This window comes from Cyanistes caeruleus, chromosome Z (assembly GCF_971803275.1).
Source record: "Cyanistes caeruleus chromosome Z, bCyaCae1.hap1.1, whole genome shotgun sequence".
NCBI lineage: Eukaryota > Metazoa > Chordata > Aves > Passeriformes > Paridae > Cyanistes > Cyanistes caeruleus.
Window position 1 is genome coordinate 71583762 of NC_141732.1, and position 27858 is coordinate 71611619.

General features: G+C 40.4%; 1 protein-coding gene across 1 annotated transcript in view; it reads left to right on the forward strand.

The window, feature by feature from the left end:
- The first annotated feature begins 889 nt into the window (after positions 1–889).
- CCBE1 (collagen and calcium binding EGF domains 1) overlaps positions 890–27858 on the forward strand; it is a 95667-nt gene continuing 68698 nt past the window's right edge. Inside the window, exons 1-2 of the mRNA XM_086870120.1 lie at positions 890–1023; positions 1165–1245. Coding sequence (XP_086726246.1) covers positions 923–1023; positions 1165–1245 — 182 coding nt within the window. The 5' untranslated portion in view covers positions 890–922. The remainder of the gene's footprint in view (positions 1024–1164; positions 1246–27858) is intronic.

Below are 27858 nucleotides of genomic sequence, written 5' to 3' on the forward strand. Positions count from 1 at the left end.
TTACACCCCTTTATTACTCCTGCACTGGTTTAAGGGATTTACAGTGCCTTGCACAACCCTGACTTTTCTGGCTGAAATGATATTTGAGTACAATCCTTTGCTCACATTTCCCTAATTTTTCTGACTGCAAAATGAGGTCTTTTATACCGCAGGTGAAAGTGCTAGAAAGGCTGATTCGCTCCTCATCGTGTCCCTAGAGCTTTTGGTACTTGTAGGAAGTTACGTGATGATCAAAGCCAATGCGTCTGCCCAGCACTTTGCAAAGGCACGGTCGTTTTGCAGGTTCACTTCCCCGGTCCCAAGCAGTTTAACCGTGAAAAGAGGATATGGTATAACGGGCCAGACCCGAAGCGCTGCTTTATCAGAGTCTGATGTCATTAATCTCCGTCTTTATGAATGGTGGGGAAGTGGCAGCTGTACACAAGGATAAACAGCCGTCGCAGCAGAGATGCTTTGAACCGCTCTGCTCCTTTGGGGACGAGATTTGAGATAAAGCCGAATCTGGAAAGCATCAGTGGTGGTGCACCGAGAGCCCCTGATCACTCCCGCCGCTTCGGACCTTTCCACCACCTTCCATCCCCCTCACCCTGGGGCAGGCACCCTCCTCCCCCTCTTCCTCCCCCTCTTCCCCGCGCTGTCCGCAGCCGGGGGGTCGGGAGCGCAGCGCGGCTTTGCGGGGCGGTGCGTTGATGTCCCCTGGCTCCTACAGCACATCTGCCGCGACCCTGCCACATCTGGCCGCCGCCCCGCCGCGGGGCAGCATCTGCCGGCACATCTGGGCGCGCGCGGCCCCTCCCCGCGGGCACATCTGTCGGCGGCGGGGGGCGGCCCCGCGGCGGGGCGGGAGGAGCGCGGTCGGCGCAGCCCCGCCGCCGGCCGGGGCGGGCAGAGCCGGAGCGGCGCGGAGGGGAGCGACGGCCCGATGGGGCGGCCGGCCGGCAGCCTGGCCCCGCTCCGGCTGCTGCTGCTCCTGGCGCTGGGACACGCCTGGACCTACCGGGAGGAGCCGCAGGACGGCGACAGGTGGGTGTTGCGATAGCGAGGCTGTTTCTGTGCGTTTCCTCCCCATCCACCACCTTCTTTTTCTTTTCTTATCTTTTGGGTGTTTTTTTTTTTGTTTGTTTTTTTGTTGCTTTTTTAATGCTCCGACTCCCCGCCTTGCAGGGAGGTTTGCTCCGAGAACAAAATCGCCACCACCCGGTACCCCTGCCTGAAACCCACGGGAGAGCTCACCACCTGCTTCAGGTGAGCGCCGCGGCCGCCGAGGACGGGGGGCAGAGGGGGCGCGGGGCTCCGGCGTGTCCGCGGAGAGGGCAGCGGGGGACACACGCGTGTGGGTGTCAGGCGCAGGAACGGCAGCCGTGGCAGCTGTTTGTCTCTCCCCTGCTCTGTGCTAGCCCACCCCGGCATTCCCACCAGCCTGCGGACCGCGGAGCAGGTAACTTGGTTACGTCCCCTCCGCGTTCCGCATCTCCCCCGGCAAGTCCTGCGGCTGTCCCAGGGAAGGGTTTCGGTAACTCGCTGCAAGCCTCACCTCCGAGACACCGCTGGAGAGGGCGCGTGGTTCCCATTGCTGTACCGAAGCCACTGGCAGTTTTTGATGCGGTGAGAGAGGCTTCCTCTGACCCGGGTGAACGGGACCACACTGGAGCTACACCTGCATCACTTGCAGAATAATCAATGAGATGGTCCGGATTTGTGCTGCACAAAAGATACCTAAGTTAGGTAGATGAATCACACTCTTAGAATGAGTAACTTCTTCAGCAACCAGCCTTGGTAGAGAAACTCGGCAGAAGGCTCTCAGATGAAGTAAGATGAATCTAATAATGAGTTTTAATTTTTCAGCTGTGTGTTTGAGAAACATCATCTGTTTTGATGATGACATCAAAATGATGACAGATGTGCAGAGCAGTTGACAGTGGATGTGCTTTTTTGAAGAGCTGTACACAAAGTATGAGCACACACGTATCCCTTCACAGATGCCCTCAGGTTAGCCTCATCCCCACAGACAAGATGTTTCATGTATGAAAGCTGCTTCTTGCGAGAGGTTGCTTTGTGGAGGGAACTGTGCTCTGCCTGTGTGTGTGTTTGCATGTGGCAGGAAGCCACTTCTCTATCCCAAAAATACGGTAACACACGTAGAAAGTGTTACAGGGATTGTCCATCTCTTCTGTTTGGCATTAGTTCCAAAGAGCTGCAGACACGTGGTGCAGCAGTGTTGTCTCTCTCCTGCGCTCTCAGGCTTGTTCATGCCAGTCTCCAGTAGCCACAGCCACCTGGGACAGTGTCCTGCTACTGCCCAGTTCTTAGCAGCATTCTCTTCTTCCCAGTCCCTGGAGTCCCTGTAATGGAGACCACCCTTCCCTGTATCCCTTATCTTCTCTCTCTCCTCTCCCTGTGAAGGTGAGGCAGAGCCCTCTTACAAGCACCTCTGTAGCACCCAGTGGCAACACATTTTGGAGAGAGGCAGTGTGTAGGTTTTGCAGGTACTACTGCAGCATTTCTCTGGTTTGGGGGGACACTGAGGGCAGAGACTGTTCTGAGTGGGGAGTTTCTGAATGAAGAAGCCAGAGTGGGAGCTGCATAAGGCAGCACACACATGACCATCTGGCTCCTTTGTGCAAGCCCCAAAATCCATCTGAGGAAATTGATTCTGCTTTGTGTGTCACAGAGGAGGACTACACAAGCTCCTCTGGCTGCTGTGGACCACTGTGCAAAGAAAGCAGGACTCTGTCCAGCTGCCAAGTCCCACTTGTGCTTTCTTTCATCCTTCCTGAGGTATTTCTGACCTTTGGGCTCTGGTTGTGATGATCCTCCCTCCCTCCCCAGCTCTGCCTCTGCACAGTCCCAAGTGATATTCACTGTCACAAGTCTGCACAGCCTGTGTGGATGAGAATTTTCAAATTGCTGCATTGAACTCTTGGTTGTTTTAGTTCTAACATTTTCTCTATTTATGACTTCCATGTCTCCCTTGCTTTAAAAAAGAAAAAAAACCATTTCTGTGTAATCATGCATTTTTAAGGCTTAACCTTTAGGCTTTGGTGAAGGCTCCATTCCCCATCCTGTGAGGTTTCTTTCATGTCCACACACAAGAGCAGGGCAGCAAGTCTGAGAGGGAGCAGCTCTGCTCAGCAGAGCAGCTCTGCACCTCACACAGAGCTGAGCTGCAGTGTGCTGGCAGCTGTGCCACGCGCTGGCACGGACCTGCAGCATCACCCGAGGTGCTGAGCCCAGGGGCAGAACAGCATTGCTCCTGGTAGCAAGGTGTGCTCTCAGCAGGCACATGGGATCACCCCTGGCAGAACATTTTTAATGTAAGATTCATTAATATTTTGAGGTTGAGGCTGTTAACAAGACGACAGGAAACTTGCAAGTGTTGACTAATCCTGTGGTGCCTCAAGGCAGATTTTGTTTCATGGGACATTCAGCAACTTAAGGATTCAGTTTTCATCCCTGGAATGACAAGCAACACTTAAAGAACTTCAGCTTGGTGGAAACTCAGCTGTGGCTTTTAGGAGCTTTCACTCCAAGTTTCAGATAAACTTGATTTTGGTGTTCTAGAATTTATTCTTACAACATTTCATTTTTTATCTTCCTAGACATCTTTTTCACAGTATTTCATAATGACAATAGTTATGTAATTTATAAACATTGTTAGAGGTAGATAAAGGGATAGTTAATGTCAGCTTCTATTTACTATTAGCAGACACACCTAACTTCTTTTCTAGGTCAAAGTAGATTTTCTGTAGAAATTACACAAATTGACACAAAATTTATCCTAACGGATTATATCATAACACAGCAGGCATAAGGCAACATGCCTGCCTTATCAACCACTTATCAACCACTGGTGATCTGTTGTGCAATTAGTTAAATAAAATAAGGAATGCATATGAAGTTGGACATGAAAATTCCTGACTAAAATGCTTGATGGAAAATAATTTCATCCTTTTATTCCTCCTGCTGGAATTTGTCATGAAAATCAGAATGTTTTTAGAGCACTTCAGTAAAAATAGCATCTTTTCATCACAAAAAGTCTTTCTTGATTTTATTTTTTTTAACCAGATTTACTCATGATTAAAGATGATCCAAGTGGAGGGCCAAGCCAGAAGTGGGACCAAGCACTGAGAATATATTGGCATTTTTCCCTGTGGTCATAGCAACCACGTACACAATCAGATGTATTTTTTTTTTCTTTTGAATGTGTGCAGTCTGGCTCTTCGTTTAGTTTGATTTGTATTTTTTTTTTTTTTTGTAAATGTCCTCCGTATTTGTTTTTATAAGAGTACAGAGGAACAGATGCAAAAAGCAGAGGGAGGTTATACAAAATCTTTTCTGTGGAGATCTCATTTAAACTTTTGTATGTAACTGCACAAAGTACCCAGTACTAACAACCCAATCAGGTAGGTATGGAGAAGAATTTCTGCAGCTTTTTTCATAGTGGTATGGCCCAATAAGACTTTGAATTCCTACTGTATGCAAAAATTCATAAAATTTTAGGAAATTTGGCTAGCATGAGAATACGAAGCCCTGGTCTCTTGTTACTGTCTTCTCCAGTTATTTGTATGTGATGTTAACCTGTTTTGCTCTCAGACAGACTTGTAAACTCTTTGTTGGCTTGAAAAACTACACAAATGTTGTGTTTTTCTCCAGTACCTGTGAGAAGTCAGTTTGTGCATCCTTCCTTCATTTCCATTTTAAACAGTGCTCCTGTATGTTGTTTCCAGAAGGAAAAGCAGCATCTGGGACAGGTATCCCCCTGCTTCAGCCTGATTGTGGAGCTGCATTCCCTAAGGGGGTGGTAGTGGTTACGTCACTCCCAAGTTCAGAAGGATCAGTGTCTAATCTGGTACAATTTATTAATTGGAGTTTCTCCCTTTTTAAAAAATAGAAAACTTGATCAGCACAGTAACTGTTGTATATTAGGAGAGATAAATATTTTTACTCAGCTAGAATTTAGAGAGTGTAGTGAATTATTCAGAATTATTCAATATACATACTTAACAGAGACATGCTAGTTGGGAAGCTGCTAGAAACAGTAGAAAGATTCAAGAATAAAAAGTGGGAAAGTGAGAATATTATTATTGCCTGACTGTGCCCATCTCTTTGCCTACTAGCCACTTAAATATTGTTGTAAGTTGACAGAAAAATAAATAGTCTTGCTCTTCCTGAGAAAATTTATATAAAATGTTAAATTAAGGAAACCAGCAAGAGTAAATCAGGCAGACAAAAATTTGAACCTGGATTTGCAACGCCAAGAAAAACACTTTAGCCATTGCCTTCATGGGCTAAGGGGGAGATTTGGGGTTTTTTTTTGTTTTATTCAGATGAAAATGCTAGTCTAAATTAGTCGACAAAACTGATTATTTTTAAAACAAATAGACTATTGACATGGTAAGAGAAATTACCCTTCTTTCTCTGACATCACCATAAGTAGTCTCCTGCATTTTTTTGCTGAAAATGAAGCGAGCAAGGACATGTTATAACCTAATTTTGCATGTACTGTGATAGAGCCTGCTCCTGATCCTTCCTTCTGCAGGACCCCCAAGGAGTAAACAGTTCAGAATTAGGGTGCTGAGCAGAACAATTCTAGCTAATGGTGGTGAAATCTTTGTAAAGATGAGCCAAATGTTTACATATATCTCCAAACAAGCCCCATGTTGTGGGACATAAATCTTGGTTTAGAACTTCATCTGTAACTTTGGGGGTTTTTTTAGTATTTTGGAAGAAAGGTCTTTTAAATAGGAAGAACACATTTCAGTGTTGGTTGTCAGCTTCTTCATCTGATAGTTGGCAGCTACAAGTATTTTGCACAGGCCCTTCCAGCACTTCAGGTTTCAAATTATGCTGTTAAAAATTGTTCTACACTTCATAACTAAAAGACAATGCAAATGTATTGTGAAAGAGAATGGATATATATTTATACCCAACTTTGTTCTGATGCTAAACAGAGATCACAGCCCTCAAAAAGAATTTCTTTTTACCCTCTTCAATGCTGATACTGCTGGTGAAGCCTACTATTTTTATAGACTGTATCATTTTGCACATTCTTAAGAGATAAAAGTAATTGCAAATAAGTTGGATTGTAGCTGTTTCACAAAGAGCAGCACTTTCACTAATATGCCCTTGGGGACCATATGCAATTCCTGGTTCCCAGATACTCAGCAAGCATGCAGCAGAGCTTTCCAACATGAAAAAAAAAAATGCTGTATATAGTTCTGGAGCTTTCAGCTGGAGTAAGCAGGGATAATGTTCGGTCATCTTATCTTCTGACTTTACTTTTCATAAATTTCTTTTTTATAGTTGCTATTGCATTTCCTCTCTGAAGTTTTGCTGACTATTCCATATCATTGAAAGAGCCCCAAACAATAAATTATATAACAGTTAAACAAGAAACTAACCTGATTAGAGCAAGCTACTGCCTAATCTCCAGTTATCTTGAAGAGAAATGCACTCCAGAGTACAACTTTGCTGAAAATTTAGAGAGATTATGATTTCAAATTTTGTATTGGTTTCAGAAAATGAAACACACAGAATAGACATATATATATACATTAAAAAAAAAAAAAAATCTACCAGGGAATTTCCATCACAGGTAGAACTTTTTACATATCTATGAATAAAGTTTTCTGCAATACAGTACTTTTTTTACAAAACAGCATATACTACAATGGTGCCAAGACATTCTTCCTAGCTTTCCTAGATTTTTTTTTTCCCCCCCACTGTTGCTTTGGAAGTAGCACCTTCAAGTTGTATGGTTCTGACTGCGTTCAGTCCTCAGTTTCATTCATTTTGCTTTGCTGTGATTGACAAAGGAACAGATTGCTCAGAGCTACTGAGACACACTGTGAATATCTGCTGGTTAAGGGTAACACCAATGCCACACATTTGTCTGTAGGCTTCCATACCACATTTGAGTGGTCATAACTTTCTGTGTCACTTTTCTGTCTCAGGTGCTAAGAACAAGAAAGCTAATTATTTCTGGATTTTGGTGATGTTAGGGACACCTGAGATCTCAGCAGATGTGGATGATACTGGCTGCAACAGAGACTTCTGCAGCAAAGCATGGCATTCCTGTGGGTTTCCTGTGCAGTGTCTCCTCTGTACAACCAATTCACTCCAACATGAGACAATTTAATAAATGGTCTTAAGGAATGCTGCATAATTACTGTGAGTGGTGCTCTCAGGTACAATGTGCTAATTAAAGGATGAGGTCAGGCAAGTGGTCGTTCATGTAGTCCAGGAGTTTTTGATGTTCACATCAAAGCAGTTTGGAGAATTTTAGAACTGGCGAGCTGAGAGCTTTATGATAAGTGCCCTACTTGGTGGTTTGATTGATAATGAAACCCAGGTGCTTTGCATTATGGTTTTCATCTACAGAATATAGGGTTAAATATGAACTGACTTTCCTGGCCATGTCGTCTAGCTCAGAGACTCCAGACAAACAAAATAGTAGCCCCAGGGCCTCCCATGGCTGATACGAAATAGGTAATAAAAATAGGCCGCCAAAGGGAACATGACGTTTGTAATTATCTTAAGTATTGTATATGTTCCCTAAGGTCAGGCTGTTTTGTCCTTAAAGAAGTGATTGTAGTCTCTCCTGCTAACAGCAGGATGTTATTAATACTTGTATTACTGCTCCCATTGTGGTAGACACCCATTGAGCTGAGTTATGCTGTGCTTACTGCAGACAAAACAGGCAAGACAGAAAAGGCAGGAATGGAAGGATAAAGATATAGAGCAGCAGTGAAGAGGAAGGACAAAACACCCAGGGGCATGGACCAAGCAGAAAAAAGAGCTGATATAGCTATAAAAAAACAAAAGTTCCATCTTGGTGGTGGTTTGTGTGACAGATTCGTGTGTGACAGAAGGGAGGTAATCACTCCCCAAAGAAGTATAATTTAAATGCTTCCAGGCTTCTATTTAAGTTGAACCCATAAAAACAAAACATCAGCCAAAAGCAGACAAAAACCCACATGCATGGCCCCCTGGGAGGATTCCTGTTCTCCCAACTAGACTTGGAGCTAAGCTACAGGCGCTGATGCATCTTCCCTTGACAGCCTCTCCCCTTCCTTCCTTCCTCAGTCTGGATAATCTCTCTCCCTCTCTGTCCCTCTCTGTAAAGTGTGTGTCTGTGCAGGGGCAAGAGGGAGAATTTACAGGCAGATATTTGAATTTCCCTTTCAGTCCTTGCTCTGTTAAGATTGCCTGTACTCCTTGTCATAACAAAGAATTTTTGGGAAGTAGACGAGCATGAAATATTTAAACTGCTTGTGGAAAAGTAGACCAGGCTTGCTAGAGATCCCAGGCAAGACAAGATTGCCTGTATTCTGCTGTGAAAACCATTGCCCAGTACAAAGAACGTGTGAAAAACAGGTTTTTTGAGACCTCTGCTGTGCTGGCCTGTTTTTCTGTCATTGCATATGTGGAACTGAAATTAACTGTATATGGGGAACAAGGTCACATGGAGCAGGTGTGAGGGAGATGCCTGATGTTGAAGTACAGATAAGCAGTTTCACTGTACCTGAGTTGGATCTCATTTCAGATTGTACTCACACTTGTGCAGTGCTGGTCATTTGGGGCAGGTGTGATTTTTGGGGTTCACTGAGATTGCGCTGGTTTCTCACAGTCTTGAGTTTAATATTTTGGTTTTGCCTCCACCTCAGTGCCCTGAGTCCTGAAATGACTTTTGTCTCCGAGTGTGAGTCAATGCTGAGTGTTCAATGCCCATCTCACTGCAGCTGGAGCTGTTGGGGATGGCACAGGGCTTTGTCACCAGTCAGTGACAGGGAGACGGGGTCTCTCTTCTCTGGAGACCTTGTGTTGATTACATCTCATACAGATCACATGGATCACTCCAGGATTCCTCTTTTTAATTGTGCCCACCACCCCAAACAAGCAAAGCTGACTTTGATTTACTGTAAAAAAAAAAAGTTTTCCCCAAAGACTGCTCAGATTTTTTTTTTCTCTGTGTGTCCATTTTCTGTTTTCTTGGTTTCAGTTTTCAGACTAATAGGGGCTTCTTTTGTAAACTAACAGTAGCAAATGTCACTCTGCTGCTCAACTTTGCCAGTTCTTCTATGTGGTTCCAATTGTAAGCAGAAACAATGGAAAGCAGAATCCATACAGTGCTGATTTGATTTCTTCTTGGCCTAGTAAAAGAAAGCATTTTGTTTGCATTTTGTCCTCGAGAGTAGCTCTGTTTAACAGTTGAGGAGAAAAACAATTTCAGTTTTAGACAGTAATCTCAGAGCTTAGTGTTTGGAAAATCCTTCTCCCTTAAAGAGTGTTTTCCATTGTGTTGTGTTGATTTTGTTGCTGATCCTGGTTCAAAAAATAAGTACAAGTCCATCAAGCGTTTAGCATACATCCAGTTATTATAAATAACTTCTTCTGAGTTTCTTTGTTAGTTTCAAATTCTAACCACATTTGTTTTGCTTGACGATCTGTGCTGTAACTTAAATGAGGTGAAATACACGTTTGTATTAATAGTATTAATTTTATCAGCCATTCAGTTGTAAACACATATTAAACAGAAGTCTTCTCCATCCTTTTCAAATGAACCGGGAGATAAAGTGGTGCAGACAGTGTTTTAAGTGGGAAAGACATGCAAAATCAAAGCTATAATCCAAGTTTTTAAATGGATCATTTTTGGAAAAATGAATGAGCTTATTATAGCTTATTATATAATGGCAAGTTGTTGTAGAGCATGAGTTTGGAGAGCTATAAGACAGTATTCATCTGGGCTATAAAGCATATTATTTCTATTCCTATGGAAAAATTATTGGTGCATACCTTCCAGTGTAAAACAGCAGTGTTCACGTTGGCTTCATCATCTCATTATCAACCCTCAAGGAGGAAGGCTGACCACCTAATTCCCTGTAACAAAGTGTGCAAGTCCAAGAAGTTACACTGTTCAGTCTTCAAAATGGGTGAAGAAATAATTTATTACAAAAATATTTCATGAGAAATTGACAAATACTGAAAATACAGAAATTTGTGAAAGTACACCCAGAAAAAAAGTGTGCTCTGAACTCTTTGTATAAGACAGAGAAAATAACTTTATTGGATGCATTTTTGCTTTGTAAATAACTTCCTGCCCAGAGCTCCAGTGTCTCTTTGGAATGTTAATATTTCTGTGATCCCATTCAGCACATTTAATGTATGTTGTAAACTGGACGTCTTGCCTACTCAATAAGTTGTTATTATCATACTCAATTTTCACTAAAAAGTTTATTATCATAGCTGCACCAAAATAGTGATGTCGTTTCCTAAACACTGCTCTCTGGAATTCTGACAAAACCCCTTAGTTTAGAGATTATTGCCTTGGAGAGTTGAAACAAAAATAGCCAAAGGGAAAATTATTTAATCTTTAAAACAGCATCTGTGGGAAGAGGAAAAAAAAAAACAGGTGAGAACAGGGTTTTTGGTAGTTCTTAGTGGTTGAGAAGTGGAGAGTGAGAAAGAGACTTGAGGGACCGTGACTAGAGCTACTGTTTGGTAAATGCTTGATCCTGCTGGGAATATGTGCTTTTAACTGCAGCTTCCTGAGGCAGGAGTAAGGAGCTGTGGCAGACTGACAATGCTGGCAATCTGGGCTGAACTTTGTAATTCTGCAGCATGATGAACCCAACTCTTGGTCTGCACAGTGGCCTGGACAGTCTGAGGGCAAGTGATGCCTCAGACTGTGACTCTTGTGGTGCCACAGACACTGACTTCTTCATATGTTACTTAATGGGCTGCTTGTGTGCATAATAGTATGTTTGCTCAGACAGTTGTGTGAAGGTTGTTTTGATGTATATTTGGATTTTAAAAGCTTATTAGGGGTTTTTTTTGTTTGTTTTGTTTTCCCTGAGGAAAGTGTATGTCTCCTCTACTGGGCTTCCCTGGGGCCAGGCAAGATAAGGAGCCTATAGCAAATAGGGTATTTGTGTTTTCTTTTTTGTTGTTTGTTTGGTTTGTGACTTTTTACTTCTTTGTTTTGCTTGTTTCTTTGTTTTGTTTGTTTCTTTGTTGTTTGTTGTTTAGTTTGTGGGGTTTTATTTTTAATTTAGTGGGGTCTGGGGGTTTTTAGAGTCTTCATGCAAAAGCATTCATTTCAAGCTCTTCTTGTTTTCAAATTAAGAAACATAAAATGGAAAAGGGAATGTAATTAGAAATAGAGAACATGGAATTCATTTTTATTCTACCTTATCCTGCTTGCCTTATAGGTTGTCTAAAAGCAAACAGAAGACACTGAACATGCTCTTCTAAGAGTGTTGTCCTGCTCAGTGTCACACTTTGGATCCTTACCTTCCCTTGATGCACAGTGAATTAGGGATGACAGAGGGAATTGGGACAATCTGATACTTCACAGTTTTCAGACATTTCAGCTCAGAGTCTGCTTTAGGAGTCCAGGCTCCGGTTCTTTTCATCGTATGTGGTCAATGAGGAAAAAGGGAAAGAGTTACCCTTCATAGCAAGCTAATATGATATTTCCTCTTAGCTGTGAAACTTCTTAAAGAGAAATGGAAATTTTGCTGTCATATAACCTCAGCAAAGAGCTTTATCCACAAAGTTTTATAAAGACAGATCTGCATACCTGAATCTCCTCTGGGTTTGAAGTAAATTCCATGCGTAATTAAACCTTCTCCTTGTGTTTAATCTTAAATTAGGCCCTTTTTCCTGTAGAAATTTCTTTGTGTGGCACAAGAGTTTAAGAACACCTTATAAATGTGTTTGCAGGACTGGCCCCTTTTTGTTTTTTCTTAGAAGCTCACCTCTGTTAAAAGATATCTCTCTTGGTCCTTGCATGGGTACTAAAGAGGTCGTATGAAAAGATTTGCAAAGGTTTGCATTTCCATAGCTCGACTGACTTCCCTGGACCTACACCAAAGTGCGTCAGTTGGGGAATTCTTCATAATTATTCTTAGCATTCCACAAAAAAAAACCAACCAAGAATGCAGAAAGATGTTAAAGCAGATTGAATGCATCTTACCAACAAAGCGAATTCTCTGCCTGGTTTTCCAGGCTGAGATTCTTGGCTGGAGTCTTGTTTGTGCTGTTTGTTGTCCTCACGCTGACCCATACTTGAATCTGTTTTATTGACCGTGCCTGGGAGGGTCCTGGACAGTGCCCCTCCAGATTTGCATCAGTGGGGGCACTGTGATCTAGGGAGGCAATGGGGTTTAACCTTAGGAGGGGCTTGCCAGGAGTCCAGTTCTAGGTTAGGTCCTGGGCTCCATTTCTCTGCTCCTCAAGGAGTTGTATCGTGCCAAATTCTGCTTTCAGTTACCCACTGAAGTTTTCTATTGGATGTCAGTATTATCTAATTCTCCAGCTGTATAAATGGAGGGAAAAGCCTAATTTATGCCTCACAGGGAAGAAAGAGAACCTGAAAGCTTATGCTGAAGACCTAGCATTCCTGTTAAAGCAAAGAAGATTGTTGTAAAGCAAATGTTCAAATAACTTGCTAGACTTTGTTTACTTTGCTGATTTGCTGTCATTCCAGTTCAACAAAATACTACTGTTTGAGATAAAAAGAAAAAAAATGTTCATTTTTAAAAGTATATTTTTTTCATATCCACCAAGAGACAAATTAGATTTTTGAGATGTTTTCTTATGTTTCAAAAGTATCCAGAGTATTTCCACAGTGGGAGTAAGCTCATGGTACATCACTGGAACATCTCCAGTGAAAATAACTGTGGCAGAGTGAAAAGAGCAGTAGAAAACAAGTAGTCAGGAACAACAACAACAGCAAAAATACACATATATTTATTTATACATCCTTGTTTGCAATATAGACCTCTGGATATTTTTAAATACCAGTAAAAGTGGACTTCAAACATTTTCATTGACCTTACAGCCATTACAGCTATAAGTAGTTCCAATGAAAAGAAAACTCTTCCAAGAAATTTTCCTCAAGGACTTGACTAAGATTTAATACAGGACAAATACATCTTCAGGATGGAATTAGAGGGGAAACTTTCCTGTGTTCAGATTCCTCTTAATTGTGTAGTAGGTCTGAAGACCCTGGCTGTATTCCATGTTGTTCCATTTGTTGCTTGCCTCTGTAAGACTTCTATTTTGGAAGAAAGAACCAAACAAATCTAGCAACCCTTTTATTAAATGCCATCTTGACCTTGCTTCTTGGAAATATAATGGCCCAAAGGATGAAAAATTACTGCAAGTGTTTATTACTGAAATCCAGTCTCCGTTGTGAGAAGATTAAGTGTTTCAAAAGATTTAATATCCTGCCTGCTTCAATGGGATGCATGTGGAAAAGAGCTGCAAAGCAGCAGAGAACTGGAAATGGCTGTGTGATGTCTTGCTCTGTAGGCATGTGGTTGATATTTGTGGCAAAAGCTTGAGAACATGAGTTTTATAACTGATCCTAACCACATCCCTGATTTCCATATCAGGCTGCTCTGAGGAGGACTCAGACCATGTGCCCTTACATCATCCCAAACTACCCAATGATAATGGCAGAGATAAGCAGAGACTCCCAAAATAAAGGTTTGCAGGTCAAGCGTCAAATTGGTGTTCTGCAGCTGGATATCAATATCTGAATAAAAATATCTGAATAAATATCTTAATCCTAATTTTTTTTTTTTTGTAGGAAAACTGTAGTTCCTAAGCCCGTTTGTGTGCACAAATAAGTACATTGATGAGGAAGGTTTATTTGGAGAAACAGACTCTTGATAAATACAGAAGTAGATGCTAACTTCTATTATAAGTAAGTTTTATTCTTAAAAGGACTAAATGACAGATTTTAAATAATTTCAAGTTTTTCCTTGTTCCTGAAGACAAAATGAAGTTGTCTTTGGAGGTGTTTTTCCATCTTTTACTGCACTGTAGGAAAGCATTCCCCATTTGAAGGACTCCCTGAAACATTTCATGATGCCTTTATGAAATGCAGCTTAGTTTATTGGGCAGAACATTTTTTTTGCAGCCCTCCTTGCTGAAATACAAGTTTTACAAGTAGATGCAAGATGTTTTTCATTATTTGTTAGCACATACATAAAGCATGGCAGATTATCTGCCTGCTTTCCACAGACTAAATGCACATCTTTGAAAGCCTTTGAGAGGCACAGACACCTGCTGCCTTTTGTTTGCATTTTTTCATACTGATTTTCATACAATTTCATTTTATAAATTTCCTTCTTAAAGAGTAAATTTTCCACAATGTATTTTTATGTTAACTGTTCTGCTGATGTAATTCATAGGCTACATTTGGAAGTTTCATCATTCCTTTTATAAAGTTGATGTTTAGATGGAGGATTAGCCATCCTGACGTTTTCCTTTTACAGTATAGAGTGGAAAACCATAACAAAATGAAATTATTTATAAACTTACCATCTCAGCTGTTGAAGTTAGAAAGGTTCTGACAATCTCTAAGCTGTCTGTAATGGCAAAGTATGTATTCTCTTGGAAGAAATTTAGGCTGAGATATGATAACATATACACATAAAAATGGTACATAAATTACTCTCTTGTCCAAGAGATGATGACTGCTTTTTGTTTGGGTTTAGTGCCTGTGTACAAAAAAATTAGCTAGAGTCAAACCTGTTTTGCACCACTAGTGCAACTTGGATATAATTCCACTAGATTTGATTTGACTTCTCTAGATATGATTTATGCTATTTATGCTATTTATTCTATTTATGCTGCTTTAAATGATGGTGAAAATCATGTTTCACCCCTGAAATTCAACTTTTGTGTGGTCTCCCAATTCCCATGAGGATGAAGTAATTTGATTGCATTTAACAATGAATCATCTAACTCAGCAATTGTTGTGTATAAGCAATTACATTCTGTTTTTTTTAGAACTCTTCTGTCTCACCATAGAATTTTAAAGTTATTTTTGATTGCTGGTTATGCAAGATTAAAGGAATAAAAAACAGCAAGAGGAAAGCCCCAACAAAACCCAGGTTCCTTACATAATTTGTTTGGATAGTCAGCACTTCTGGGCTGCTTCTAAATAAATAAATAAAATATATGCAATTATTCTAAAAAGTTGTAAATCTTTGTTGAACTGATGTGTCTTTACTGAAAACTATGAGACTTTGTATTTTTATCCCTGTCCTGTTAAAATCATTGGAAGTTTATTCTTAGCCCTGTGATGCCTAGGAGATGGATGATCAAACCATTTGGATGCTTCAAACCATTGAGTTTGCAGGAGTCTGATGCCTATGTATCATCTGAGAACCTGTGCTCAAGTAGAGGGTACTTGGAATAAAAGGATTAGGAAGGAGTGGTTAATTCTGGTGTGTGGTAGAACTTTGCAACTTACTTATGTGAAAAACAAAACAAAACCAACAGGTGACAAATATGATTTTAGAATATGATCAAGTCTGTGTTCAATATCCTTGTCAGGTAAAATAGGAGGATGCTCTCTATTCTCCCACATTCACATCACTTTCTCAGTTCTCTGAATTCTCCTGCATTTATCAACATCTTGAGCTGCAGAGAGTAGAAAAGATGCTTAATTTTAAGGTTGTGTCTGCTCCTTCCAGATGCCAAGGTAAAACATACTCTCTCTTTTCCCTTCTTAATTATCCAGGAGGCTCAGCAGTGGTTTTTATTACAAGCCTGCATTTTTCCCTTCCTACATGTGTCACCTTAACTCACAAAGTTTTGTGCAGATCCCTGCAAAGTTACCTCAAATTTATTTTTTTATTTGCTTGCAAATACCATAACTTTGCTAAAGCAGTGCTTCAAGTGAGCAGAGAGGTGGAAAACACTTCAGCCTTATCAGGAATCTGGGGAGTGTGTAAGTCTGCCAAAGCAGGAATTGGATATGCCCAGGAGGGAAGCCCTGCCAGCATCAGAACATGGCAGGATTATTCTGTCCTTGTTCCATGCTGTGTGACATGGTATCATGCGGTGAGTCTGAGAGGAAATTAAAGACATGGATCTGATCACAAATGTAAGAATGCATTTGTCATTTTGATTTTGAACAGAAAGTTAATTGTGGATCGTTTTTCTGGGACACGTAGAGTTGGATATGTAGAGATGCAAGACAAGCACCCCTGAAACCGCTAGACTGGCATGGCAGTGACAAGGAAAAAGTCCATTAACTTGAATAAAGAAGGGGAGAATTGTGTCTTTGAAAACCCCGGACTTCTTGTTAGAATTCAGAGAAAAACAGTTTTCCTTGGGGTACCCAGAACCGTGAGTTTCTCTGAAGTGCTCCTTGTTCTGTCATCTGAGCTAAAGGTTATGCATCCCAGGAGAGAAAACTGCACGTTCTGTCTGCTTCAGAGATGTCACTCCACTCAGACTTTCTCCAGTGTTTTCTTAGAGGAATATATGCAATCGCTGGAATGTTTGTGCTTTTCTAACACTCTTGCTTGGTGGATCATCGCCTCTGGTACTTAAATGTCTGGAAATGAGAGAAAATAAATAGTGGTCTAAACTTGGCAGGAATTGATCCCCAGCAGGGATTACCTAAAGCATTTGCTTTTCCATGTATCCTTAAAGAGGCAGCCTTTTATAGGTGAAATAAATTTATGTGGTCTAGTGTGAGTGTTGGGGAAATTGTCTCTTTAAGGAGATGGCATTGCAAGTAAGAAGCTTAGCAGGTGGGCAAGGCACAGGAGGAAAGGTTTGGTTATTGGACAACCAGGAAATGGAAAAGAAATAGACAAGTGTGCCACAGCCTCTGTGATGAAGTCTTTTCAGTAGTAGTGAGAAAGTTTTGATTCTACTGTGCAAACCCTTGACAGGACATCAGCTGGAAGAACCTGACTAATATTGGTCATTAATTTGCAAGGATGAGGAGGCATGCCTGGCACAAGGCTTTCAGAAACAGGGACAGCCATGTGATGGCAAGAGGGAAGTGGTCTAGAGGTGTAAAGAAGCAATATCCCTCTTGGGAAGGTAGAAGGCAGTCCTAGTTAAAAATTGATGTAGTTATTTGAGTGATGATGAGTACCAAGATTTAAGACATGGGTCATGTTAGGTGTAACACCATATTCATGTGAAAATCATCTTCTGGATTTGAAACTGTCTTGCACTGGGAATTCTGGCCATGGTGATGACACCTTCCAGGCATATTGGTGCAAGCACCCAACTTGGAGTTGCCTTCCTTCTACTGCCTAGCTCAGAGGCTTTCACTAGTCAGCAAAACGGTGTCCTTATATATGTCATGTATCCAGCTGTCCAATGGCCAGACTGAGCCAGCATATTCCCAGCTCTCGTGGGAAAAGCCAGTGCCACCTTCACATGTCAGAAGCCAGCAGCCTCCTGTGGTCCTGCTTGCTCCAGCCTGGAGTGTTTTGTGTCAGCACAAGCAGAGTGCTTGGGACACCAGCTCAGCCCCTCACACTTGATCCAGCGCCTGTGGTTCTACCACTGATTACTTCGGCATCATGGAAACCCTCAGGCTCACACAGTCATCCTCTGGTGCCTGAAAATCATGGGCTCCTTCCTTTTTGACGTTTTAGCCTTGTTATTGAATGTGGTGAATGTGGGAAATCTTATCTCTTGTCTGAATTACTTCCATGGCTGTGCTCAACATCCTGTGATGGCGCTGCCTCCTTATGAACGTCTCCCTAGTCATTGTTAGCAGGGAACAAATATCCCTGGGAATAAACAAAACAAGGAAATACAGAAAATACTTGCTATAAACCAGAGCTGTGTTTAAACTGAAGGTTTTCCTAAGGAGCTTACTAACACACATTTACAGCAGAGCATTCTTTGTCTAGTCCTGAATGTTGATTTTTCCTTTTGAATCCTGGCAGGATAACACAGGGAGTTGGAAATGTCAAGAGTCTCTTTCATGGATCTAAATCATGACAAGTCTTTTGTACAGAATGATTTAAAACCTGAAATAGAATTAGATGTCATGACCGTGCACAAATTCTTGAAAAATTAAATTTTTAATTAGTTTACAGTATGGCATTGTACTACTTTTTGAGGATGGGGAGAAATGTTTGAGTCTGCTTTTCTCAGTACCTGAGCAATAGATTTTAACATCAAGTAGACAATATCTCCAGGGAGTTTTGGGTAATAGCCATGATGTTGTTCAAAGAACAGAACTTTTTCTCTTTATGTTTTTGTTCCAACTGGCAGTTTTGGGATTAAATCTCTCACGACACATGTAAAAAGAAAACTTTTTGTATGCATGCTGCCTGTTCAAATCCAGCCTGGAGGCTGCTGGTACACAAGCTGGGGTAGTTTGGCTTTGCTGTCTTCCACTGGGAGAGTGAAGAAGTGGGTTGTCTTGTTAAGGTGATTTTCAGAAATTCTCATTACCAGATAACAAGAGGGTGAAGATTTAATCTGGTGGTTGACTCTCCAGTGACCCTTAAAGTTGGAATAACTGAGAAAGCAGCAGTTGCACCAGTAAAAGCTGAAAGTTAGCTGAGGGCTAAGAAAAGGGAGATTGTTGCTGTAAGAGGAACTGAACCCATGCCAGCAGAAAGCTGATACAGCAGCGACATGAGCGATATTATCTCCCCAACAGTCGTGACTGTGTTCCAGAGGCTGCAGGGTCAGATCCTGGGTTTGCTTAAGGCCACATGAAGACAAAATACATCCTTTCTGTACTACTGTAAACAGGGATCTGAAACAGGATAATTAACATTATTATGATGTGCTCTCTGCTTTGTCAGACTTCTCAGTGTGTCTCTCAACCAAGAAGGACAGAAGAGTCTCTGAAAAAATAATTTCCACCAAGGTTAAATGACTTAATGGCCAGATAGAAAGAGGCTGTGGCTCCATTTTCTGTCATTTGTCGAAATTGCTCCATCTAGATGATTTTTACCATGGGTAGGGTTTTACCATGGAATGAGGATTTACAGGATGAAGTCAAGAAAAACATGTCCCAGCCATCCATTCAACTTCCAGCCCAACATTTAGAGCTGTTTTCTCCCAGCCTTCTGTATTTAAGAGTCATTACCACAAATACCATAGATTTTGGGGCAGATTCTGCTCTTTTTATTATTTTTTAGGTCATTGGGACATGAAGGAAGCAGCAATCATGAGTCATGGTAGCAGACCACCACCAAAGGCACTATGATCACTTAACAGAAAGAAGCCAAATATTACCAAGCTTGCCAAATATTTGCAAATTTAGTCCTAGTCACAGACATGGCTAATTCTTTAGAAATAGCCACCACATCAGCTGGTGACTAGTTGCCAGGAGGGCTCAGGTGCTGGAAGAGTAATGCAGCCTCACAGGTGCTTTGTTTTGGCATGTGTTATGTGGTGACAATCCTGTAACTTCATATATAAAACAAACAGAATGGAAAAAATGCAAAGTAAATAAACAATTCTAAGCGTTTAGTTTTTATCAGATCCTGATGAAATTATTAAGTGAAATTTAATATTTTGTGTCAGTTTAACCTGACAAGTGTTAGACCAGGAGGCACAATGAGCTAAATTAAAAATTTTACAGAAAAGTATAGCAGTGGATTTCAGCTTGTGGGGATATTTTGTTTTTATGTTTACTTTTCAGAAAAATTAGGATGATAATGTCATGAAGTTAAGTGCTGTGGGTCAGTGTGTTCCCAGATGCAATTTTGAAATAAAACAAATCCCACTCCTAAACTCCCTGAGTCTGGACAGAGGAAACTCATGGGAATACCAGCAAGCTTCACTGACACCCCAGTGCCACTGAGGAGCCGAGCCACCTTTTCAGATGGATCAGGTGGCTGGAAATGTTTCCCACAATTGTATCCTATCTCATTCTTCAATTTTACTTTTGCTGTTTTTGTTTCCCAGTACAGAGCTGTTTGGTGGAATTTTTTTGTGCATGGCACCTAGAAAAGGAAGCACGAAATAAGCCAAATATTTTTTTTTGCCATTAATTGTTACAAGCTAAGAGCAGTTACTGTGTCTAGGTCAGGATCTGAAAATATGGTTGCAGTTCTAAAGCCAATAGCTGTATCTCATGCTGTTATTTTGGCAGGGACTTCCAAAGGGGGTACAGTTTAGCAAAAATGGGTGGAGACCTCAAGAAGCATTAACTTTCTTGGAAAAGTCTAAAATGACCAAATATTATGGGATAAAATGGAAGAATGTGAATTATCTCCTCTCTGGAGAGGTATCAGTAATAAGGTTTTCTCAGACAATATAAGATCTCTTGTTTTTATCAACTGAAATGAAAATCCAAAGGTAAAATCAGGGCTGGAAAGCACTTTGTTGGCTCTGACACCCGCACGATATTTGTAATTTATACCTGAGTTATAGGGAAATGTGAAACAGTATTTTCAGCTGTGACAGCTGGAAGCTTGCTGTAATGTTTAAGGAAAGACAAAACTATCAAAGAGCCGTATTTTTAATAGGTTTTAGGATGTCTGTTCCACTTGTCTTGAGTATGATCTCAACTTACACTGCAGAGTGAAATTAGCACAGGAAACAATGTTTGTTAAGTAAAAACTGTGTATATTTTCTTATATCCTCAAGCCATGCAGGATTCTGGGGGAAAAAGAGATGACTGTCACTACCTTGTATAAAAATTCCTTTTTCCTCTGATACAGATTGCTATTTACCATCTTCCATGTAGAAGGTTTTCAGGCACACGTGTGGCATTTGTTCATTTGTTGGGCTGGTTTGTGATTTGTGCTTTTTCTCGCAAACTAGGCTGGTGTTTTTAATTTTAATATGATGAGATAAATGAAGCACTACAGGGGCCCTGAGGATACAACTGGTGTTTCATATTCAGAGGGGCCCGAGGAGCTGTAAATTGTCTAAGAAGGACACTGTGAACACTTGTGAGGAAAATAATCCTGAGCCTTCCTGTCCCCAGGGTTGCAGCATCCTTCTGGCTGTTTCCCAAGGGAAGGAGCTGTGGGCTGTCCATGTGGGTGCACAGTGGGGATGGGGCACGTCCCACTGGGAACTCTCTCAAGAAACAAGTCCAAACCTAATAAAAGGAGTCAGCTCCTGCCAATATCAGCATCTCCCATCAGCTGGCATCAAAACTATCTGGGTGGGGAAGGGGTAGGAGGTTCCATGAAGTGCCCACAAAGCTCCAACTGTGGTCTGTTTTCAGGAACAATATAATGATACTGACTGTGGGATAGAAACCCAAATTGCTTGCGTTTTTGCTGACATTTTGCCAGTGGTGTTTTAGAGCTCAAGACCACACAAGGAAAATGGTGTTCCAGGATATATTGCCTCCTTAAGGAGAGGCTGTGAGACTATGACCTAATGTTTATAATTGTAAGAGTTATTGAGAGTCAATTGAACATGCAGAATTCCCAAGTGATTGCATTTATCACTTGTGTGATTACCGTGCTTGTGGAGTATAAACAGCTGAACAGATCCAAATGGTTGATGAAGTTCATCGAGAGAAAGAAAATTAAAAATATGTCAGATATTGTTGAAAATATAGGTAAGACATGATTTTAAATCCTGCTTAGAAAGAGGATGATCAAAGGTTTTTTAAATGGGCTTTTCATTATTGCTGGTCCCCATAAATGTCTGAGCAAACAGACTTCACTTGGAAACTGATAGGAATATTGATAGGCATCAGTGTGCTTCACAGGATTTTACACATTCAGACATGAAAGCTTGCATTATGAATTACTCCCATGAAGGTTTCATTTTGGCAAAATGCTCCTAAGACAAGCTTTACTTTTAGCATAAATATATCAAAATATGCTAAAGTATATATCATCATCTTTACTACGTTCAAAAACTGTATCATACATATATAATCTCAAGTATTTTTGGGTTTGTATATGTATTTTATATATGTCTTCATTCCCTAAAACATCATTTCACACATTGTATTTGTGTAAGTGTAGCAAAGGTTTCTTTAGGTGAGATTACAGTTGGAAGTCTGCAGCTTAGCAAAAATTACTTTTTAATTAGGATTTCAGTACAGTTGAAATCATCATATCTTAGAAGACAGAAGGTCAGATATTTGGTACTAGTTTGTAAAATCCTGAAGATCTGTTTTGTTGTAGATGAAACACAATGATTTTTGAATTCTGGTTGTATCTTATTTTTACATTTTTGTTGGCTCAAGATAGACCATGAAATTATTTTTATTTTTGTTGAGCTTCCTTTCAAGAAGATTTATTCTTTTGCTTTGGCTTAGGTTGGAGTTAGGGATTTTTCTCAGCTTACTCTGTTTCAATATGCCTGCATCCTGGAGAGGGAATCTGGGAAAAGAGGGGACAAACTGAAAATACAATTACTGAAAGTATAAAAGTGCAGTTACTTAAAGTCCAAAAACTGAAAATTGCAGACAAGTTTCATTGACTTCAAAACAAGTTTTACTTTGTGGTTTTTTACCCCTTCATGTTTCATAGGGTTTTCTTAAGGCATGCCAATGATAATTTAAAAACAAAAATCTTTTTTTGTCTCTTTTTTTTATTTTAATCACTATGTAAATTGAGACTTTTTTTAAAGATTAACTCAGTTCATCTGAAAAATAATACTTTGAAAGATTTTGGTGGTAACTACTACCAAAGTTAGTATCCATAATGCTATGAGAGTATTTTGCAAGCAATATCTTCTCTATCTTCTATATCTCTATCTTCATTCATTTGTGAACGTAAATTCTGCTGACCCAGAAAACTGCAGAGGTGTCTACCAGAAAACCCAGGCTGGAAGGTGTTTTTTTTGAAAACAGATTTATGTAGCTTTGAGTTTGCGTGCAGATTGAGTTTGCTGAGAGGTTGGAAACACTGTTTTTATTGGTTTTGTTCTGCTTTTTCTTTTGGCTGACTTTGCCTGTCTTTTTCAGTCAGCCCCAGGAGTGTGCTGTGGTTGGGACCTTGCACTTTACTTACATCCACAGTTTCAGTAAACACTTTGTTAAAAAAGAAAAAGAAAAGTTTGGAATGTGTTTTTTAACAGCTTTTACACCTGTATTGTTGACATTTTTAACAAACACTGTATGCCCCCTGACCATAATCCAAGAACATGCGTTGATTTTGGAGAAATAAACACTCAGAGACCAAAGGGACCTTTTCCATCTGCTTCCTTCTGCTGAGCATCAGATCTGCCCTTTGGCATTGCTCATGTTTTGGATGACTTTGTCATAAAACCCAGGGTGATGGGGAGTCTTATGCTTCATCATGGAATGTCAAATTTCTGTGGCTGTGGTGGCTTGAAGTGTGGGGGCTACCTCTAAAACCACCCTCTTCCACCAGCCAGGTGTCTCAGCTGGGGTTTACAAATGCGGTGGTTTTCTCAGTAAAGCCCATGACTCACATTTTCTCTGCTTAGTTTATGATTTATTTGTTAAAATGGCCATAACGAACATTTCTTGTAAATGGCCCGTAGCCTCATGAGAGAGGCTTGGCTCATCTGCTGTGGCTTTTGAAATCCTAATGACCATTTAATTGAGTAAATGTGAGATAAGCTGTGAGCTAGGGCTGGTTTCGTGGCTCTGCTTGCATTTAACAGTGTCATGGTCTTCAGACAATACGTATCCTAAAGCATGAAACCAGGCCAGGCGTTGATGGCATTAAGCTATTTTCCATACCCACAGTCTAGCTGTGCATCTGCAACTCGGTGTGAATTGCCCCACAGTTGGGGAAGTCACAAATACCCGTGTACACTGTCTTTCATTACACAGCTTAATGAGATTTCCACATCCCCTGGGAAGCCAGCATGTCCCACAGATGAGTGGTATCCACATTAGCTTTTTCTATGGCCAACACATGCACTCCTGAGATTCTCTCCAAAGGAAAGACATGATTATGCATAACAGATTGTAAAAGAAGAGGTTAAAATAAATGCCATTACTCCATATTGTTAGAATGTATTTTAAACAGTGGAGGAAAGGAAGGAATGTATTACAGTTTTGGGTTTTTTTAGTTCGTTTCTATATGAATCTCCAGGTAATGTTGAGCTATTTGTTTGTAGCTTTTGTGCTCCTGGCAGATGCCCAGCAGGAGATAATTGTCTTTCAAGAATCCCTGGCTTCTTTTTTAGTAATTTAAAATAACTGGCCAGCAAAGAATAAATTGTTCCAAAGTTTTCATGCTTGGAAAGATATTTCCCAAACTAAAAAATTTTATCAAGAACAAATGAGATAGTAAATGAACATGCAGGCAACCACTTAAGATCTGACGAAAGGAGAATTCTGCTCCAAACAACACAAAATGACAGGAATGTGTTTTGTCAAAGTCACAATTCATTGAATTAAAATTTCTCAGGGCTTACTGCTCTCCCCATCTCTTAGAGCTCAAACAGAACATACTTTTCCGTTTTCAAACTCTCTGGGTCTGGAGTTGACATAGCCATCAGAGAGAGCAGGGCTCTGTAGCTGTGTTGGGGAATATAAAAGTTCTATTAAAAATTCATGTCAATTTACATGTGCATTGTGAAAAACAGAATATCAGATTAGGTGGAATTGAGAATCAATCAGATCACAGAAATTACAAGTGACTTTTGTCTTCATATTTACTAGGAGTTATGAATAGGTTCTTCTACAGTGACCAGACTCCAGTCTGTATTTTATCAATTTTAACAGAGCTCTTTCTACTTGATTGCTTATAATGCTGATATTTTATACTTCATATTTTATGTAATCTCTTTTCAGTAATGTTCCAAAGACATTACTGAGAAAACCCTCAAATTAACTATTGTTAAGTTACTAGAGTTACTAAAAAAAAACTCAAGTAAACCATAGAAAGCTAAATTTTATTAAATGCACTAAAGATTAAAAAATTTGTACTCTTTAATACACTTTTTCATTTGTGATTGATAACACATCCTACTTAGCATTAAAATCATCATCTGAAGTTACGTAATTTCCTAGTATTTTTAAATGGAGAAATGTTTAGAATAATTTCCTGTTTTCATAAGATGCCATGCCCAGAAACAAGGAAGAAAATCTGTTTCTCTACTTGCATCATGCACACCCAAAGGACATCCCCAGACAGCCAACACTGTCTTAGGCTGCAATTAAAGTGAGACTGACATCCAGTATAGGTCTAATATACAGAGTGTGTTTCAAGTGTCAATAATGAAACCAGATTTTCTCCAGATCTGGAATATAGCCTTGATATACATGAGATTTTCTATGGAATTGGTGTATTTTTTTTTTTTTTAAGATGGGAGCTCAATACTTTTACAGTCTGCAGAATATTTTGAATATAGGTGTGTAAAGGGTATGTGATTTGATTATTCATTTCTGGCCTAAGCACAGCTGGTGTTTTGTAACACCTGATTTTAGTTTTGTAGTGATAAATTAGTGTCTGACGGACACACGCAATTGGAAATGTGGTTGTGTCCCAGGCAAGACAGGACATCCTCTCCTTGGGCATAACCAGGAGTCTGATCCTTTCTGGTAATGCTGAATTAATGCAGAGAAAGTTCTTAACTGGGAAATTTTTGTATGTGTAAGAATTTCATGGTTTTAAGTATAGCCACAGGAAATGGAGTAATCGTTAATGAATTCAGAGTAGATGAGCTGGCAAGCTGAAAATGAAGAGGACTCCCTGCACTTAAATGTTAGCCAACACTGGGTGAAAAAAACGGTTTTGTGAGGTCTTAAGTCATAGTAGGTGCTGCAACATCAATTTTTGGTGGCTTTTTTATTACCAAAGGACTTGTACATAGCACACAATTAGTTAAGGCTGTAAATAGATCCATAATCCTCCTGAGAGAAGTGCTGCTTTTTAAAACTTTGCCTCCTGTGAATAGTGTTAGTCCTTCCAGTTTTGGACAAGAGTATGTCCATCACACAGCCTATTAATATTTTTCCTATGGCAGGCAAATCCTCACACACTAGTGATCTCTTGGGTGTTATTTCTTGTGCAAATCAGACTGCAAACCCAAAGACAATTTTAGTCCTTAATTCTAATGGTGCTCAGTAAAGTGATACTGCAGCAAGGAATACAGCACATTTGTGCCTCCCTTAAGGCTGCAGAGATGCCTACAAGTTTTCTTACATACTTTCATTGCCTATGGCCTCTCTTTGGTCTATGAGTTAATTGATCCAGGATTTTCTGATATAATTGTCTTAAGCTGTTGACAATTTAGTTAAGAAAGCAGTTGAACACGTAAATAAGAAATAAACTTCGTATGCTTTCATCACTCTTGCAATTAAGCAGCACTACTGATGGTTGGCTTATCAGGAACAACAGTGGGATTTTTTTCCTCCCATAATTGAGGATGAGGCTGTGCCTTGATGACTGACCACCTGGGACTTCAAAGCTCTAGGAGAAAGACCTCAACTATTATCCATGCTGTGATCATTTGGTGTTTCTCTGTGATGGCCAAAGAAAACAATGGCACCCCCGAATTTAACTAGTTCCTCAAGGCTTTATGAGATGCTGAGAGAAAGGCTCATTATGAAGTTCAAACCAGAAGTTTAACTTGCTTGGTGGGACAGAACAGAGTCTGTGGCCTCAGCAAAGTTTTAGTGTCTTTTTCTTGTTGATTTACCATAGGGCTGCATATTTGGCATTGTCAAAGTGGAGGCTGCAATCTGCCTTCAGAAGAGAGCTGCAAGTGCAGCACCCTCGCTGCTGTGGGCTTTTTTGCCATTTCACATTTCACATTCAATGTAAAGACAATACAAAAGAATCAAAAGAACAGAAAAATCAAAAACTGCTATAAAATAGAAACTACACTTTGGTTATGTTTTAGTAGTGGAATTTGCACCAAAGTCTTTTATCAGCCTGTAGTGGCAGTGGGAATAGCCATCAGAGTGTAATTAAACTCCATTTAGAGGGTTTAATTTGTCCTTTGGTGCTGAGGGAGTGATTCCAAAGCTTAGAGTTATAAAGGGGATTTAATCACAAAAGATTAAATAAATCCCAGTAATATTTGACAAGAATTTCACTCTTCAGTAAGTCATATGATCCATAATTATTCTCCTAAAGCCTAATTAGCTCTGTTCCTTATTTAAATAATATCTCTTCCACAAGACACTTGTGGCTCGAACAGCCTTTTTGATGCATGTTTTACTGATCAGGCTTTTCATCCATCTGGTGAATCAGCCCTTCCCTGCTCACCAAGATGCTTTACATGTCTCATAACCCAGCCTCAGAACGCTTGTGTGGCCAAGTGCCCCGGGGCAGATGATAGCAGGAGTCAAAGGCCAGCATGATAGAGAGCAGTGTGATTTAAACCTGTCTGAAGAAACCTCTGAAGAGATTTTTGCCGGAGGCTTTTGTTCCACCTATGACCTCCTCTACCAGGACAGACACTCGCTTTATCCTCTTCATGGAAATTTTTATTTTCTTCATTTGAAACAGTACCATTTCTCGTTAGCTTTTGTGTCCTTTTTCCAAGTGGGGTTTCTTAGCAGGAAGATCTTGCAGCATATTGCCCCAAGATGAGTACAGTTTTGGTATCATACTGGGCATGCATCTTTCTGTCAGCGTACATACTTGGCTCAGATAAAGAAAAAAATCAAATCTTTTACCTAATCAAAAATTCCTCAGACAGAGTGCATGAACTTTTCCAAACACTTGAAATTATTAATAGAGATGCCTTCTGAAGTGTAATAGCAAACCTGTATGTTCCTGCAAACAGATATGTAATCGGTTCACATCTCCTTAGTGCTGGGGAACATTTGTCAAGGTTCATTTGGCTGCAGTTATCCCGTGTTTTTCCCCCTCAAAACTCAGTTGCAGAATTTCCAAAGTGCTTTCTGTTGAACAATAACAAAGAAATGAGAGAGCTCTCATGAATACTAATGGCTTGCATGTTTTGCCTGAAATCTGTAGTGGGTAGCTCTGCTGTGCAGACACTATTTGCTCTGCACCAAGACCTGGTTTGGAGCTGGAGGCTGGATCTGTGGAGAGTGATGTAACACTGCTATATTATCTGTGGTTAAACTCCTAAAAAATAGGCTCAAACATGCCCATCTGTGTGTGCTTATCACTGAGCTGAGTGATCAGACTGCCTGGGAGCTCAGGTGTGTAAACCCTGACATAGATATCAGAGCAATGTCTT